The sequence below is a fragment of the Leptosomus discolor genome, chromosome 6, assembly GCF_034619465.1.
Source record: "Leptosomus discolor isolate bLepDis1 chromosome 6, bLepDis1.hap2, whole genome shotgun sequence".
NCBI classification, from domain to species: domain Eukaryota; kingdom Metazoa; phylum Chordata; class Aves; order Leptosomiformes; family Leptosomidae; genus Leptosomus; species Leptosomus discolor.
Window position 1 is genome coordinate 55,260,471 of NC_141396.1, and position 15,914 is coordinate 55,276,384.

General features: G+C 41.3%; 1 protein-coding gene across 1 annotated transcript in view; it reads left to right on the plus strand.

Annotated features, from left to right (window-relative positions):
• The window catches only part of ADARB2 (adenosine deaminase RNA specific B2 (inactive)), a 110,406-nt gene that overhangs the window by 36,894 nt on the left and 57,598 nt on the right, over nucleotides 1–15,914 (plus strand). The window contains exon 3 of the mRNA XM_009956744.2: nucleotides 13,900–14,014. Coding sequence (XP_009955046.2) covers nucleotides 13,900–14,014 — 115 coding nt within the window. The remainder of the gene's footprint in view (nucleotides 1–13,899; nucleotides 14,015–15,914) is intronic.

Here is a 15,914-nt window from a genome sequence, read left to right on the forward strand (position 1 = left end):
GTGGAGGACAGGGATGCTGAGGTACAATTGTGTTGGCCAGCCATGTGTTACCCAGCCATTTGTCAAGATATATATCTTGGGACACAATGTAGAAGGGGTGAGAAACCATCAAACAGAAGAAAGTGGCTCTGTGGAGCTCAGGAATAGCTTGAAGGCGCACAGCTTCAGTGAAAGGATATTTTGGCACTTTGACACAAGAACCATAGAATCACGTTTCCCAGCTCGGTGACCTTGCAGAGCACTGTCTGCATCGCAAAAAAAAAAAAAAAAAAGAAAATGTGCTCAATTTAGCTGTCACCGCTGTATGGGCAAAATATTATTATTATTTCTGCATTACTTCACAGCTAAACAAATGTTAAAATGCAGTAGATCACCCCTCATTTCCCCACCAAGAGACGTGATGGCTTTTCTTTCTCTCTCTCCCCGTCTCTTTTCCTCTTTTTTAATCAGTTTCATTTCTAAACAGACACAGAAGTTGTTGCGTGAGTCAGACCAGCAGTGCTCAACCTTGGCAAGGGAACTCGGAGCTTTTAATGTATTGTCAGTTGTAATCAATGAGAGCAAGTGTGATGCTTTTAAATTCCTGTCTGAGGTTTCCTTCCATTCACCCTGCAAAACACAGGAGTTATACCTGCAGTGTATAACTCTGCAGCGAGGAAGGAACAAATGGCTGGCCAGGTCTGAGAATGTGTTTTGTGCCCACGTTCACACACACACATGCACGCTTTCATACTCATGCTGCTCTGAAAAGAAAAAAAAACAAACCCACAAACCACTGCTAGAGGAGACTGTGCCAACCTGCTACTCACCTGTGAAAATGAACTACCCAGATTAATTACCTGACAAAGGCTGGACCACAGCTGTCAGCTCAAAATGAGAGTAGTGTGTCAACAAGAAACAGAACTGGAGACATGCTGAAAGGGCTTTGTATGCACCAGGTTTCTTTCCTTTCCTTTCCTTTCCTTTCCTTTCCTTTCCTTTCCTTTCCTTTCCTTTCCTTTCCTTTCCTTTCCTTTCCTTTCCTTTCCTTTCCTTTCCTTTCCTTTCCTTTCCTTTCCTTTCCTTTCCTTTCCTTTCCTTTCCTTTCCTTTCCTTTCCTTTCCTTTCCTTTCCTTTCCTTTCCTTTTTCCTTTCCTTTTTCCTTTCCTTTCCTTTCCTTTCCTTTCCTTTCCTTTCCTTTCCTTTCCTTTCCTTTCCTTTCCTTTCCTTTCCTTTCCTTTCCTTTCCTTCCCTTCCCTTCCCTTCCCTTCCTTTTCCCTTTCCTCTCCTTCTCCTTTTCCCTTTTTCCTTTTTCCTTTTTCATTTTTTCCCTTTTTCCTCTTCTTTTTTCTTTTTTCCTCTCTTCTGAGAACTTCCCCACTGTTGCTATCACTTATTATTTACATTGCAGTCATACCGAGGTTCTCTGGTACTCCAGCATGCCCATGTTGGAATAAAACTCAGCACAGACGTGGGGCAAGAGTGCTGCCAACCGCAAGGCTACATGGCTATAACAGAATCGGGAATACTAACAAGGTGGCTGCAGTATTAACCACTGACACCAGTATCACACAGATGGTCATTAAAATGATGATAGCTACATGAGCTTCATACTGGTTGGAGCTTTTTACTCTTCCTGATTCCCTTGGAGGACTCCGAAGGGGTACCCAGAGTGGGCAGCTTTTCTCCTGGTATAGACCAGACAGACACTCTCTGTTCTCATGCTGCTGAGTGCAGGATCTGGCTGCTATCAGGGCTTGGCATAGCCACAGAGGCAGTGCTGGCCATAGCAAAGCTGTTTTACCACTCATCCTCCCACACTGCCTAGGTCTAAAGCTAGGCAATATGCAGAGTGGAGGGATGGGCTGGACAGGGCTAATCCCATGGTAACAGTGGCCATAAGCTGAAGTAAAACAGTGCTTTGACCCCCACATATATCAAAGAAGTCACATGCATTTCTTCACCAAAATGTTCCCATTTTACAGACTGGAAACCGAGGCTGGGGCTGACAGCATGCCTGGCAGCAGGCTGCAGGAGATCCAGGCACAGGGGCAGAAACTCAGCCCAAATCCCTGAGCCTTCACCCACCCTCCTCCCTGCCTGCCTGTCAGACTCATAAATGCTTCTTCGTGTTAATTTGACCATGCTGAAAACAACACTGCGAGATGCTGCAGTTTGAAGCCTATATACAGACTCGTGAGGGGTCCTGATCCTGTAGTTGGAATGTTTGCGGTGGAGGCAAGGATGTCCTAGATCCGGCAGTGAGTGCATAAATCACTGCTCGCCCTGGAGCCGCCTGAACCACTACCCCGTCCCTTGCACCTTCAGTTGTTTGCAAAGCCTGTATCCAGCTGGGGGGGATTTTCAGTCAGATGCATGCAGAAATTCTCAGATTAATTTGATTTGGAGGGGGGCAGGGGGATTTAAGTGAGGGGTTTTTTTGTTTCTGTTTATTTCTCCCCTCCAAGCTGCCTTTCATTGCGCATTTACTAGTTCTGGAAGACAACACCCTGCTGACACTTAGAGAAGCATCAGTGAATAAAGTCTGTTGTACAGGCTGCAAAGCCATCTGGACTTTCTACTGAAAAGGTTGGACATGGTTTTAGGCAAGATTTTATCACGTCTGAAAAAAAAAACTTCTGCACTCAGTACCTCTTCCAAGGTTGATGTCAGATTTATTTTTTTTCTTTTGTTGGTTGCAAAACAAAAAAATTGACAAACAGTTGGAAGGCAGTAAGGATGGAGATATAAATCTCTAGAGGAAGCTTTGTCAAAGGTAGTGGAGTATAAACAAAAAATAAATTAGTTTTGGTGTTATCAGAAACTGGACAGACTTTGATTTGTATAATAATTTGTCTGGGTTTACAGACCACATAGACAATGCTTTTGTGAGGCTAAGCACAGATGCACTTGACAGAAGAGGTAGGGGAAATGGTTAAACACATAATCATGGGAGGAGAAGGGATGAAGAAAGACAAGAAAACAAGGTGCAATGGCAGAAAGTCTTGAAATCCCTCACTTTGCTTTTATTGTTTGCAGGGGCTCCAAGCACCATGTTTTACCTTGCTGTCCATATTAGTCAGCTCTTGAATTCAAGAATTTTGTGTAGCCCTTGCATGCTACATCCTCCCCCCAGATTTTGGTGGGACAGACTTGTAGACTGAAAAGGGTAGTGGAAAGCTGGTGTGCCGGCTTTTCCTTGCTGAGGAGCCCTGTGAACAGAGCGGGAGATAGAAACATGCTGAAATTAATTTATTGGAGTGCTCTTTAGGTTACATACATCTTAGCAAGTGAGCTAACATCCAGCAATTGCCTTAAAAACACAGATTGGTGACATAGTTTTACACATTCTTAGAGCTAGGTGTGAAGCAGATTATTCCTCTTTTCTCTCTGGAATTCCTTTCTGAATTTTGGGAGATTCTTTTTTACCCCATGGCTGTACACAGGAGCCCAGATGTGTAATGCCAGATACCTTAGAGATCCTTTGAGGTATCCTTCCAAAAGTATGCTGTGCTGATAAAAGACATTTATTCATATTTGTATTATGCCTTTTTTTTTTTTTTCTGTAAAGGAAGAATTACACATTCTATTTCTTGTCTTTGACACTGACTTACCTGAGCAAAATATTAAAGCTCTCAATTTACCTCAATTTATATAGGAATATATAAAGTCTCTCAATTTATCTCAATTTATATAGGAACAAATACATTTTCCTATCTGACATTAATTTTATATGGTTTGGCCCACTGTACGTAAACTGCTTTGAGATTTTTGAGTAAGTACTTAAACAATGAGAAATAAGAGTTTTTAATTTAATTACTGTGTTTATTTATTTATTCTTTGTCTTTTTTCTTCCCAAGAAGCTATTCTTTTATTGCCCACAGTGAATAAATCACTTAAAGCAACTTTCCCATGATGGAGGAAGTTTTCTTAAAGGTTTTGCTTAATTTAAGAAATCTGGGCTGCAAGTGAAAGCTGTAACTTCTCTGTGAGCAGATCCTCTCCACACCTCTCACAGGTATGGTCCCAAGGGAAGGTCATCCTGCAGAGGACAGCCCACACAATGTCACTCCACAGTCTGCTGGCCTCATGCTCAGTCCTTCCCTGGGCTCTTGCTCAAAGACAAGTCTGCTGAGGCAACAGGTTTCGCCTGAGTGTTGTCACAGGGTTTAAAAAGGCAATTCCCATGTTCTAAGTTACACTCGGTGGGCACTTGGTTAGGAGTTTCTTGACTGGACATGGAGTGGAGGCTGATGGGGAAGTGATATTTGGGTTTTAGATCATGGGCTAAAAGTAATGCTGAATTTTTACCTTCAGATGCAGGTTCTCGGCAAATATAAAACAGTAAAACTCTTTCTTAATTTCAGCAATGTTATGTTAATTACCTCTGTTTGTCCAGTAAAGGACAGTAAGTCGGGGAGGGGCAGGTTTTAGCCCTGGTCCCAGGCACACACCAGTCCCAAATGGCTCTGTTGGGTGCCTGAGTGGCAAACGGGATCCAGCCAAAATCACGGTTCTGTCTCTTCTGGCACAAAGCCACCATAGGTGATGAGAACTGTCCATGCTAATTACACATTCGAAGAGAAGCCCAGAGAAGGGTGAGGTAACACACAATGTATATTGCCTTACCACTCCTCCCAGCCAAGAGAAAGGTTGTTAGCAAGGTTACAGCTGGATTTCGAGAATCATTACAAATGACAGCAAAATCTTTAACAACAAGAAAGGAAAAATTCCAATGTCTGTATAGTAATTGCCATGTAGTGTATTATATGCCTTGCTTTGCAGTGATTCAGAAAGTTGAGTCGTGCAGTGCCTTGCTGGGATCAGCAGTTCAGAATAGATTGAATTTGTTTTGGACGCTGCCTGCACCCTGCTTTATCTAACAAAGCATATGTGTGATGGGGAAGGCTCTTAATAGCGCAGCCCCTTAATGAGAACCATAAACACAGAGGCATAGACTTTCAAAGTGGTGCTCAAGGGATTTGAGCAAGTACTGTTCTCTCCCTGCTTTGAACATTTACCCAAGCTGCTAACTGGTTAGGCTTTGGGAAGAGAGTGGACCTCGAACAGCCAAGAGTATTGTATGTGACGAGGGTTTTACCACTGTTAGTTTCCAAAGGATATTCATTTTAATGCACCTAAGAAAGATACAGTGAGGAAACGGAAAACTGAAAGGACATTTCTCAGATAAAGCATTGATTTTATTAAAGAGAGATGGCTCATAGTATGAACTTAAAATCTAGTTTTTTATAGAGAGCATAAAAGCCTTTTTACAGAGTTAGCCATTCCTAGGCACTGGTGGCTTTATGGAGCTTTTATCTAGTTAAAGAAAACACATTCGTGCTAATTTAATGTCTGTAGTGTACAACAGCTTGACACCTGAGGATGTCCTAAAGCAGGCACAGGGCTGCAAAGCGAATAGTACTTCACTGTTTTGAATTGTTCAGCACTTGCAGCCAACCTTATGTGTGTCTCTGTAGGAAGAAGGCTTTTGGGTTAAGGATCAGTAAAAGAAAAAAAAAAGCAAACAACCAACCCCTCCTTTCCGGCGTTTGTTAGCAGGTGCAGTACTGACTTCAAGAATGATTCTGCAAAATTGGTGTGGACATTTTTCATTACTGGAGCAATAAATGCAGAGCTGTACTCAGAAGAAGAAAAGCTGGAAACTTAGCATGGCCTTCTTTAGGGAGCAACTGTTACTGTTGGTGGAAAAGCTTATTTCCTCTAAATTCATTGAAATAGTACTTATTGGTAGCATCTTTTTAGAGCAAGATGAATGCAGACAGCAATGAATCAACCTCAAATAGAGGGGCTCATCTGTTAGCATCCTAACATTAACACACTAGTGTGAATTTAAAGATTCTAATTAAACCTACATACAAAATGTTTTCCTACTAAATAGACAAGCATACTTTTTGAAGGAGCTAGGGCATTTGGATTTGACAGCATTTCCTTTTTCAATAGTATGCTTATTTTATGTGTTCTATTTTCTTTCAGTCACTCCAGGGGTTTCTGAAACAAATAAAAAGGTACATTATATTAAGTTTGATTGATTCCCTGTAGTCAAGAGATATATTGAGAAAACAGAACTATTTTTTTCACTGGACTTGTAGAATAAAGTCCTGCTTGACCTTTGTACTTCCTACTGTTGCCACAAATTTGTTTTGAGATATTTAACATTGATTAATCCAATTTACAGGATCACATAGTAGTACTCATGTACAAATTCAGGAGCCTTTTCATTTTAGCAGAACTCACATCATAGCTATCAATTTCTAAATTTGTCCCTCCCTCCCCAAATGCCCCAATAAATCTTGGTTCCCCCCACCATTTCAAACTTGATATATGTGTAAAAAAAATCAACAGTTTAAGAAAAAGTTCTACAAGCATTGGCACAGTACCTCTTTGCCAGTCATGGCTGAAAATCTCACTGAGAGATTTAAAACAATTTACTGGGAGACTTTTGTGTTCCCTAGTAAAAAAGTTTCAGATGCAGTGGAGGACTTCCAGCTTGCATTTAGCCACTCAAGAAACATTACAAGTGAGAAGCCTACTGCAGCCTTTAATCGTTGCTGAAGCATATGCGGGATATACCAACAATTTGTCAAAATCCGATAAAATGTTTTTCAGCAGACCTCACACTCATTAGAACAAATTTTAATCTAAAACCTAAAGAAGTCATTGGGAAACCTCCCAGCCATAAAAGTGCTGAGATTCACCAAAGATGGACCTTAACTAACCCTCCCATTCCACCTTTGTCTCATCATTTCTCCCTGTATGCTGTATCCTCCCACCCCCAGCACAGGCAGTGGCTGCGATTTTCATAAAGCCCTAGGTTTACTGGGAACCAAAAAAAAAAAAAAAAACCACCAAAAACAACCACCACAAACTGGCTGGGAGAAGGAATTTTCTACTCTGACTCCCATTCTGGAGTCTTTTAGGGCATTTTGTCATTCTTCCGTCTGCCACACAGGGACTATCTTCAAAGCCTGCCTCACACAGCAGCCAGCACAGTGCTGATATTTAGTAAATGACCACTAATGATATAAGCAATGGCGTGGAGGCAAATATGTTTTGTGGGGCCTGGGAAATTAGCAGAGCAATCAGCCTCCAGCCGAGATGAGGAGAGGAGAGGGAAGTAGCCAGCAAATAACCACTCTGAGCCCAGGAGCCCATTGCACAGTCCAGACAAGTTTGCAAGTCAGCCGAGGTCAGCCAAGCCACTGAGGAGTCTTCATGAATGCAGAGCAAATTTGGGGCATTCGATGATTACAGAAATAAGGAATTCATTGTGGTAGCTCAGCGTCATATGTAGCTAAAACTTTTGTAATAAGACTATGAACAGATGGGGGAGTTGGTGAAAGCAATTCTTTTGACTGAATCAATAGCAGCAGTTGATCTTCCCCATCAATCTTGATAAGAAAACCGTGAGGATATTCAGTGTCAGAAGTGCATTATTGGAGTTTTCATTAGAAGCTCAGTGTGGGAACGTGTACCCAGCTGCCGCCTGTGCAGCACGCGCCCGGTCCCCTCCGAGAAGCATGAATGAGAAGACCTCTTTGAATCAGGATGTACACAGGATAAACAAACGTGGTCAGCTGAAATGAAAACATATAGCCAGACAAAACAAAACCAAGTCCATCTAAGATAAAACAAAGCCCATATATGCTGGCCCTGAGGGATGAGCCAAAACCAGACATAATGATCAATGCTGTAGGAGTTATGATCAGAGAGAAATAATTACTGCACATCTCAAGGAAAGAATCACAATGAATTCCTTGTCAGTGCCTTGTTCTTTGAGTAATAGTCTGTAAATGCCTGTGCATGCTGAAGGAAAGCTGAGTTATGAGGGGCTGTGGACTGCAGCCTCAAGTCTGGCTGCAGAAGTCTTTGCATGATCCTGCTTGGGAAGTCTCACTACTGTCGGTGCCATTTGCCTCACAGTTCCCTGGAGAGGTGGGTAAAAATCATCCCCTTTTACCTCTGGAGAAGTGGGACTCATGGCAAAGCAAGTGGTTTGCACTGAAGCTGCTGGGAAGCAGAGCAAGGAACCAACCCAGCCTGCAAACTGCTGTCTGTGACCCACTGCCCTCCTTCCTTCCCAGGTCACCCCCGCCTGTCCATTCCTCTAGGTCCTCATTCAGCCACTTCAACTATGCTGGGGGAGCCTCTGGCATTAAATTGATACTAGAAGACTGATGGTGGAGGGCAGCCCACAACGCTCGGCTATTTCTCTTCTCAAGGCTGCATCTTGAAGATGATGTAGTACCTGCAAAGAGCCTGACTAATTCATTGGCTCAAGGGTACAATCACTTAGCAATGAATCTCCAACTAGCTACAGCAAACTTATTTACAAGCCTGGGAAAAAGTGTTGTGTTGCAATTTCCTACACACCCTGACCAGGAGCAGCTCCTCAGGATTGATATTCTTTGTGCTGTATTTCTTTCCCCTCCCATTTAGACAGTGAGATTTCCCCACGGGAAAAATTACAGGCTCCCAGTCAACAAGTGCGTGTTTCCCCCTCAGCCATTAAAAAGAACTAGATGTCCATCTCCTTTTATCTGTGAAGGAAGTTGCGAACTTAATTCAACCCAATCCCTATTCATTGTGTTCAACATTTACCCCCCAAATGTCAGTAATTTTCTGGAAAATAAAGTACTTGGGAGACAGGAGAAACAGAGCCCTTGGTGATATCTGTATAGCAAAGTATTTCTTCCCATCCATATGCAAATCTAACCTTTTTGATATTTCAACCCTATAAACCCTAAGACAGGATTTCAATAGAAAATGTTTACTAAAGGCTTTCTCCTTTATAATCTATTGATTTTAATATCCTTACTACTGCTGTTGAATGTCAGTTTTACCCTGAAGACTCCCATTGCAAACTTGAGCACATTTAATTATTTATGCCATTTGAAATATTAGTACCAAGAAATGACTAAAAGTTTTTGGTTCTGCAATGGTATGATTTAAAGTTTGATTTTCCATTGTGATTCACACAAGTAATTTGTTATGTTAATCAAGGACAGATGAACACTTCAGACACACTTCAGTTTCAATAGTAATGACATCTATTTTTCGTTTTTCCAGCCTTCTTGTATATGTTAAAATATAGCTCATTAAGTACTGCAGGACTTCACAGTCTTTTCACAGTGAACAGTTTAGCATTGTGTTTTCTTTCTTCTGCCAGGCATCTGAACAAGTAACTGTGCTTCCACCAGTAACAGCAGGCATCTAGGCAGTGTGCATGGTTTGGGTGCAACCGAGAGCAGATTTGCCCCTCAGTGTGGCAGTCTTGTTTGCCTTACTCATCTCACTCACTGTATTAGCAAAACCAAGCAAAGTTTTGATCTCAAAGAAATTGTCTGTGGGACAAATATTGTTTGTACAGAACAACCTAAGTGAAGATGTATGAAAGATAAGATTCTGATAGCAGGCAAACCAATGCAGGGGATTTGAAAGAAACTCAGCACCTGGAAGGTGAGTTCTTCTCCAGAGTCATGTTTTTTTCCTCCCAACATACATAAGCCAGCATGGCCAAGCTTACCTTGCCTGGCCAGAGCATGGGCATGCTTGAACTCCCATCCTCACTGCTTGAGCCTTACCTGAAACATCTTAGGGTCAGGTGTTGGCTTCAGTGGCTTCAGTGGCATTTTGTATCAGACCTTAGTTTTCTAAGCGTAAGCCCCTCCAAGGTCTAGCACTCAAACAGCATTTGAGCATTTATTCTCCTGTGTGCCTTGGTAAAAAATTTCAGAGTTCTGACTGTCCATATCTTTTTATTTTCTTCTGCCCTGTCCCCCTGCCCCAAGCTGCCATTTCTCTGTCATTATATGATCACTGCAATTGCATGCACTCCTATTAATTGCACTGAATATCTCTTTCATAGGGAAAGTTTCTACTCTTCTTTTTCCCCCATCTTCTGAAATTTTCCTTTTTTCTACTAGCAACCTGATAGTTGTTCAGAAGCTGCCAAGATGTATTTGGCTCTTGTATTTTCTCCAGATGGAGACTTTTATTTTCACTCATATCTGTTAGTAGGAACTGTGGCATCACCAAACACAACTTTTCTCTGAGATTAATTGTTTTGATAGTAAAGAATAACAAAAGTATAGTTTCTTTTGTGTATGGTTTTTAAGATATTTCTGATGGCAGGTAACATAGTCTAGCCTGTATCCTAGAAGTTCAAGCAGGCTCACAATAGCTATCAATAGTTGGATTTTTCTGGTTTATGTCCCATCAGGAATGACCATCTGTATATGTATCTTTTAGTAGCCTAGGATCATTGTTTAAAAGTAAAGCAAGAAAAGCTCTGGAATAAAATCTCTGGCTCTAAACTGAGCATGGGTAAATGTACCAACTCTTATCTCCGCCGTATCTGCCCTGTATGTATTAGGCATCTTTGTAACCAGTTTTGATTTCATAGAAACATTGAGAATCCGTCTAAAGGCTCTAATAGGCAGAAATGCTGTCACTGATTTCATTACACATGACTGAGTCAAGCCAAATAGCTGCTCTGGTGTGTGTTAGAAGGGAAGGCAGTGTGCTATGCTTCTTCTAATGTACGGGTATAGGTCAGGAATTTAACATCATACCCAGCTCTGCCACTGGGCCAGCTTTCAGGGCCGGAGTATTGAAGGCCCTGAAATTGATACTGTATTACATGGATAAGTCCTCAGGGTATCAAATCTCTCACAGGACTGAGCCCTGACTTCTTATATTTCTCCATCTGCAAAGACTATTCCTTTTTCTATTTTACTTTGGAATATCCATTTAGAAACTTAGAATAATAAGATAGCCTGTAAATGACCTCTCAGATTAGACACTATGTTTCTGGCTGGTTTTCCTGCATTCTACATGTATTCATGTATGTCACTTCTTTCCTTCTATTAATTTCATTGGTATCCTTTCAGGCAATGGATTCAGGATGGAAAAAAATCGCCTGACTTATTTTAGCTAAGAGGCTTCACATTTAACGGATTTGCTGTTCTTTAATGTCCCAGGTCACTCCTTGAGATCAGCGAATGCCGAATTCCTTATCTTTACCAAATGTTATCTGAAGTCTTGTCATTATTTTGCCTTTAGTGAGTCTCTTTGCTAGCTGGCTTTGGAACCTACTGCCAAATGAAGTAAAGAAAGCTCTGACTGTGGGGATTTCTAAATCCAAAGTTAAAAGTTATTTGTTCTATTTAGCATTTTTAAAATGATTCTTTTAGGAATTGTATGTGCCTCTAAGCTAATTAACTCTTAATGAGCGCAAAATGCCCTGGGATGCAGATTTGGAGGGTACGCTAGAAATGCAGGCATGGATTGGACTGCAATACTGCAGGAGATTAAATTTATGATTTGATTCTTTTTTTAAACGATGGTGCAGATAGTTTTATTGAGATACTTTTTTCTTTCTTTCTTTCTAGTCTAAATAAAGCTGATCAGATTTTCGGTCCACCATATGGGGCCCAGTTATATCAGTCCTGCAAACACACTCTAGTTTTCCGTTACGGATGAAGTCACTCTTCAGTAAGGAAAACAAGTTTAGAAACAAACTTCCATCTTATGAAAGACAGGCAGTGTTCCAGTGCTGAGTACTTAGCCAGAGCATCAGGAAATCAGAACACCTGGCTGTGCCCAGCTCTGTGCTATTCCCCTGGAACAGTCCCTCACCCTTTTAGTGCCTTCACTCATTCATCTGTAAAGCGACTATAATTGCATTTATATCACAAGGGTGCCTTGATGCTTGACAAATGAGAATTGACCCAAAATTCATCCTTCAGAAGCACTGTATGAGCAATACCTTGCCCACATGGCGGTTGTGGACAATTAGATTAGGAGAGGTATAAATGCAGTCAAACTGAAATTCCATTTAGGAACTGTCAAACGGTTCTTGATAATTTTTCTTAGTTTTCATCTAATCCTAGTGTAGAGTTTTGCATACATCTCCCAGGAAGGGTTTTTATGGCTCTTTCCTTTTTTTGCAACAAGCCCGCATATTTCTTTCCATGTTATATTAAACTGTCTTTTTGGGCAAACTGTTTGTTCCCAGAGCAATACCTTGGAAAGCTGCATTTAGCAAAATAAAGAAAAATTATTGTGTCAAAGAAATCTTATCTTCTATGTATTTGAGCAAATTGCAACCACTTACAAGGCTTGTGCATGTAAAAACATATTCCAGAATTTATGAAAAGGGGGTTGCCTAGTTGTTGTTATGTTTTATTTAATTAGATTTTTTATATTTGTTATAATAATGTTTCAAAATTAAGCTGACTTTCTGCAACAAACTGTAGAAACATATGGTGTACAGCCTGCAGTGGCAGTGGTATTACTGATACTATTTGTGAATTAGAATCTGCTTTCCTCTGAAAAATAGCTGTATGTTCTCCCAATTTAAAATACTGTGATTTTGCCAACATGTTTTCATCACCATTAACAGTTTTGGGAGAAAAAGAATGGATATGATTTTCTTAAATACATGTCCTTACTTCTGCATGGCTGTGGATCTTTCAGGGTGAGGGAGGATGAATATCAGACTCAGCCTCTCCTCCATAGGTGCCATGAACCTGCTTAAAGAAACCAGGAGAATTCAAGGGGGCCTGTTTTACCAGGACCTACTTCCAGGTAGCTTAGCCCAATACCAGGAGAAAAACTGAAATAGTTGCTTGGTCAAGCCACTTTTCCTAACAAACGTGAGATCACTTGGGGCTAACCAGATTATGGGATGCCAGGAGGTCTCCTGTCAGCATCCCAGACTAAGCTCCAGCCCTCAGGAACTACTTCCAGAAGGATTTGTAGGTACAGCTTGGTTTCCCAATAGTCGTATGGCTATAAAAATCCTTTGGTTCTTACTTTTTTCAGACTTGCAAAGCACTTTTAAGAACAACTCATGCTAACAAAGAGCATTCTTGTGACTTATCTCTAATGTATGCTTGAAAGGCTTTGTGCCAAACGAAGTGCAGAGATTAGGTAAATGAAAAGATATTACACGTTGCAGCAGGGAAACAGTCCAACTAGTGGTGTTCTCATGAGCACCAGAGCTGATTTAGGTTCACATTCGTCCATACTCAGTCTGCAGAATTCACTTTTTAGACCTTTTACCCTGCTTGGCTTCAGTAACCGGCTTCCCAAGGCTCTCCCTGGTGACTGGACTCACTCAGACCTGAGAGTGCAGACCACACAGTCTCTAGAGCCTAGTCCATGGGAAAATTTGACCTTTCAATAAAGATGCCATGCTGAGGAGGAGACCTGGCAGACTGGTCCCTCAGCACTACTGCACACCAGTGAACTCATGGAGGCAACATCTTTGGCAGGATGTGCAAGCAGAGGTTCCCCTTCCCTTCCTCCCAATGGCTGTCGAAGTAGAAGCAAGGCAGACCATGGTATTGCTCTGACAGCATTAAACTTAGCCCTGATTCCTGAGCTTATCATTTTACTTCAGTAGCTGTGAGTCATTAAAAACTCACCATGAATGCAGAAATACGTGGTCCTTACCTATAATTGAGCTCAGCGCTATGGCTTCAGTGGGCTAATGGAAATTTTCAGTGAGCTCATGGAAATAAGTGGTTTGGTGGAACACATGTCCATCTCTTCAGCTCACTGCAAGAAGTGCTTTAAGGACCGACAAAGTTCCTGTGAATTGATCCTGAACCAATGTCTAGGAGGCTGGAAAAAAGCCAATCTTGAAATCTTCTCCCTTTACCACTAATCCTAGTCAATATAGGTCTCTAGCTTTAATTCAGTTAATTTGGCCATTTCTGAGGGTGATGTGGGTAGTCGACAGAGAGATATTCCTTTTATCTTCACTTGGGTAGGTGGTGTCTAATTCTGAAAGGAACCTCTCAGCAGCTGACAGCAGGTGTCTAATCTGCAGAAACGCCCAGGTTCCTCAATCAAAGAAGTGAAAAAATTCTTTCTGACTGTGTCTTTCAGGATTTTGCCGACTCCGTGTACCAAATGGTTGCACAGAAGTTCCAGGAGCTGACAGACAATTTCACTTCCATGCATGCACGCCACAAAACTCTTGCAGGCATTGTGATGACCAAAGGTAAGATAGCCTCTCATTTATTTTCCTCTGGCATTTTCCATGACTAAGTAATACATTATTTACCTCGTCCACAGTATTGAAGGATGCCTTTACTGCCACACAGAAAAATAAATAGTAATGCAGAGAAAAGAAGCATTAAATATTTACACCTCAAGTAAGTTCACAAAAAATATTGGCAACAGAGGTAAAGATTTCTTCATAAATACACCCCTACATTGCTTTCCTTACAGGCCAAAATGCAGACCTGTCTGATTTCGCATTTCCTGATAGATGGGGGTTTTTTAGTTATCAATAAAAAGTTGTATTATTTATTAATTGCTTATTTAGATCTGGAAACATCAGATTCTTGTTGTGCAAGGGTATTATAAACCTTGTTCTAGACCATCAACAAAAGCAAATCTCAGCCCATTTCCTTTCCAATCAAAAGAAGAAAACCCAGAGCATACGCAGTTTAATTCTGCTCTGCTCCAACTATGGGAAATACTTATCAGCAGGGCCAAAATTTGATACTCACTCCCATTAAGACTTAACTGATGGACACACACTATACAGAAATCTTTAGCCCTTTGATGAAACTGTTGCATAGACAGCCTTTCTTTCTTTGTGAACATACCTCAGTTGGGGCACCTCAGTATTTATGAGGATGTCAGCAGTGGAGATGCTGCCATAAACTTCATTCTCATTCAGACGCATGGAGTAGTGGATTGAGTTTAGAAATGAGAAGATAAGCTCAGAGGGGAAAGGCATGTATAATTCATCCAGGCTTGTCTTACTCCTTCCTTTCAACAATTACATTAGCTAGATTCAATAGGGACAGCCGTGAATATTGCAAGGCAGCAGGATGGAGACAGGATATCTGCTGGATCTTTTCCAACCACGGAACCTAACTACAGCTAAGAGTTCTGTGCAGAATAACTTATTCTCCTGCTTTCCAATGTGAAAATAGCAAGCAATCCTTTCCTGAAATTAGAAGCAGAGAAGTTGATCTAAGCCATTTAGACCTCTGGTTGAAACTGAACCGCTCCTCAGATAAACTTGTTATCATTTTGTTTAATCTGCTTTGATTAGTTATTTTTTGTACTACTTTAGGATCTGGAATAATGGATGACTCTTCCATTTTTTAAGTGCTGCACAGATGCAGTGTTGTACAAACACAAAACATGGTTTGTAAGTCCTGTAGACCACAGGAGACACATTCAGTACCAAGAAAAATAAAAGGGGGAGTGTGATTGATTTTGGGATGTGAAAGATGCACACTAGACCCAGCATACCAGCTGCCTTGTCATAGTCAGGTTTCTTGACTGTGGCACTTGCCAGGTTTAAACACAGTGCTGTAATTTATTTAGAGGACATCTTTCCAAGCAGGTTCACCAGGAATAATTTTAAATATACCTTTTATAAGAAGCTAAGTTACAGGAGTCACAAATTGTTGCTTTAACCACTTTTGGAGGGGAGGCTGTACTCAGCTCAGTGTCCATGTTCAGTTTTCTTACACTCAGTGTAGATTTTGCCTGCAAGAATTTCATCCTATTCTACCTTGCCAAGGTACTACACCCACATTCTTTAGCCCAGGCCTAGACCTGCTTCGAAAAGCACGATGGAGCCAATGCAGCCTCATTGCTATAGGACCAAAGAAGTAGTTTAAAGTCCCACACCATGTGGGAAGAGGAGTCACCTAAAGGACTCATAACTTCCAAAATTCTGGCTGCTGAGTGTGTGCAGTGCTAGAGGAGGAAAGGAGCACATCCAGATCCCTGCTAGCCTTGCTGGGCAGTTGGGGCTGTCTGTGTCTCTTCTTTGGGGATGGGGTGAAAGTGTCCTCCTGACGAGTTTTGTTGTGAGTCCTGGGATTTTAGTGAGATTTTACACATTTGTAGTTCATATTTCATCTTAGTCAGCA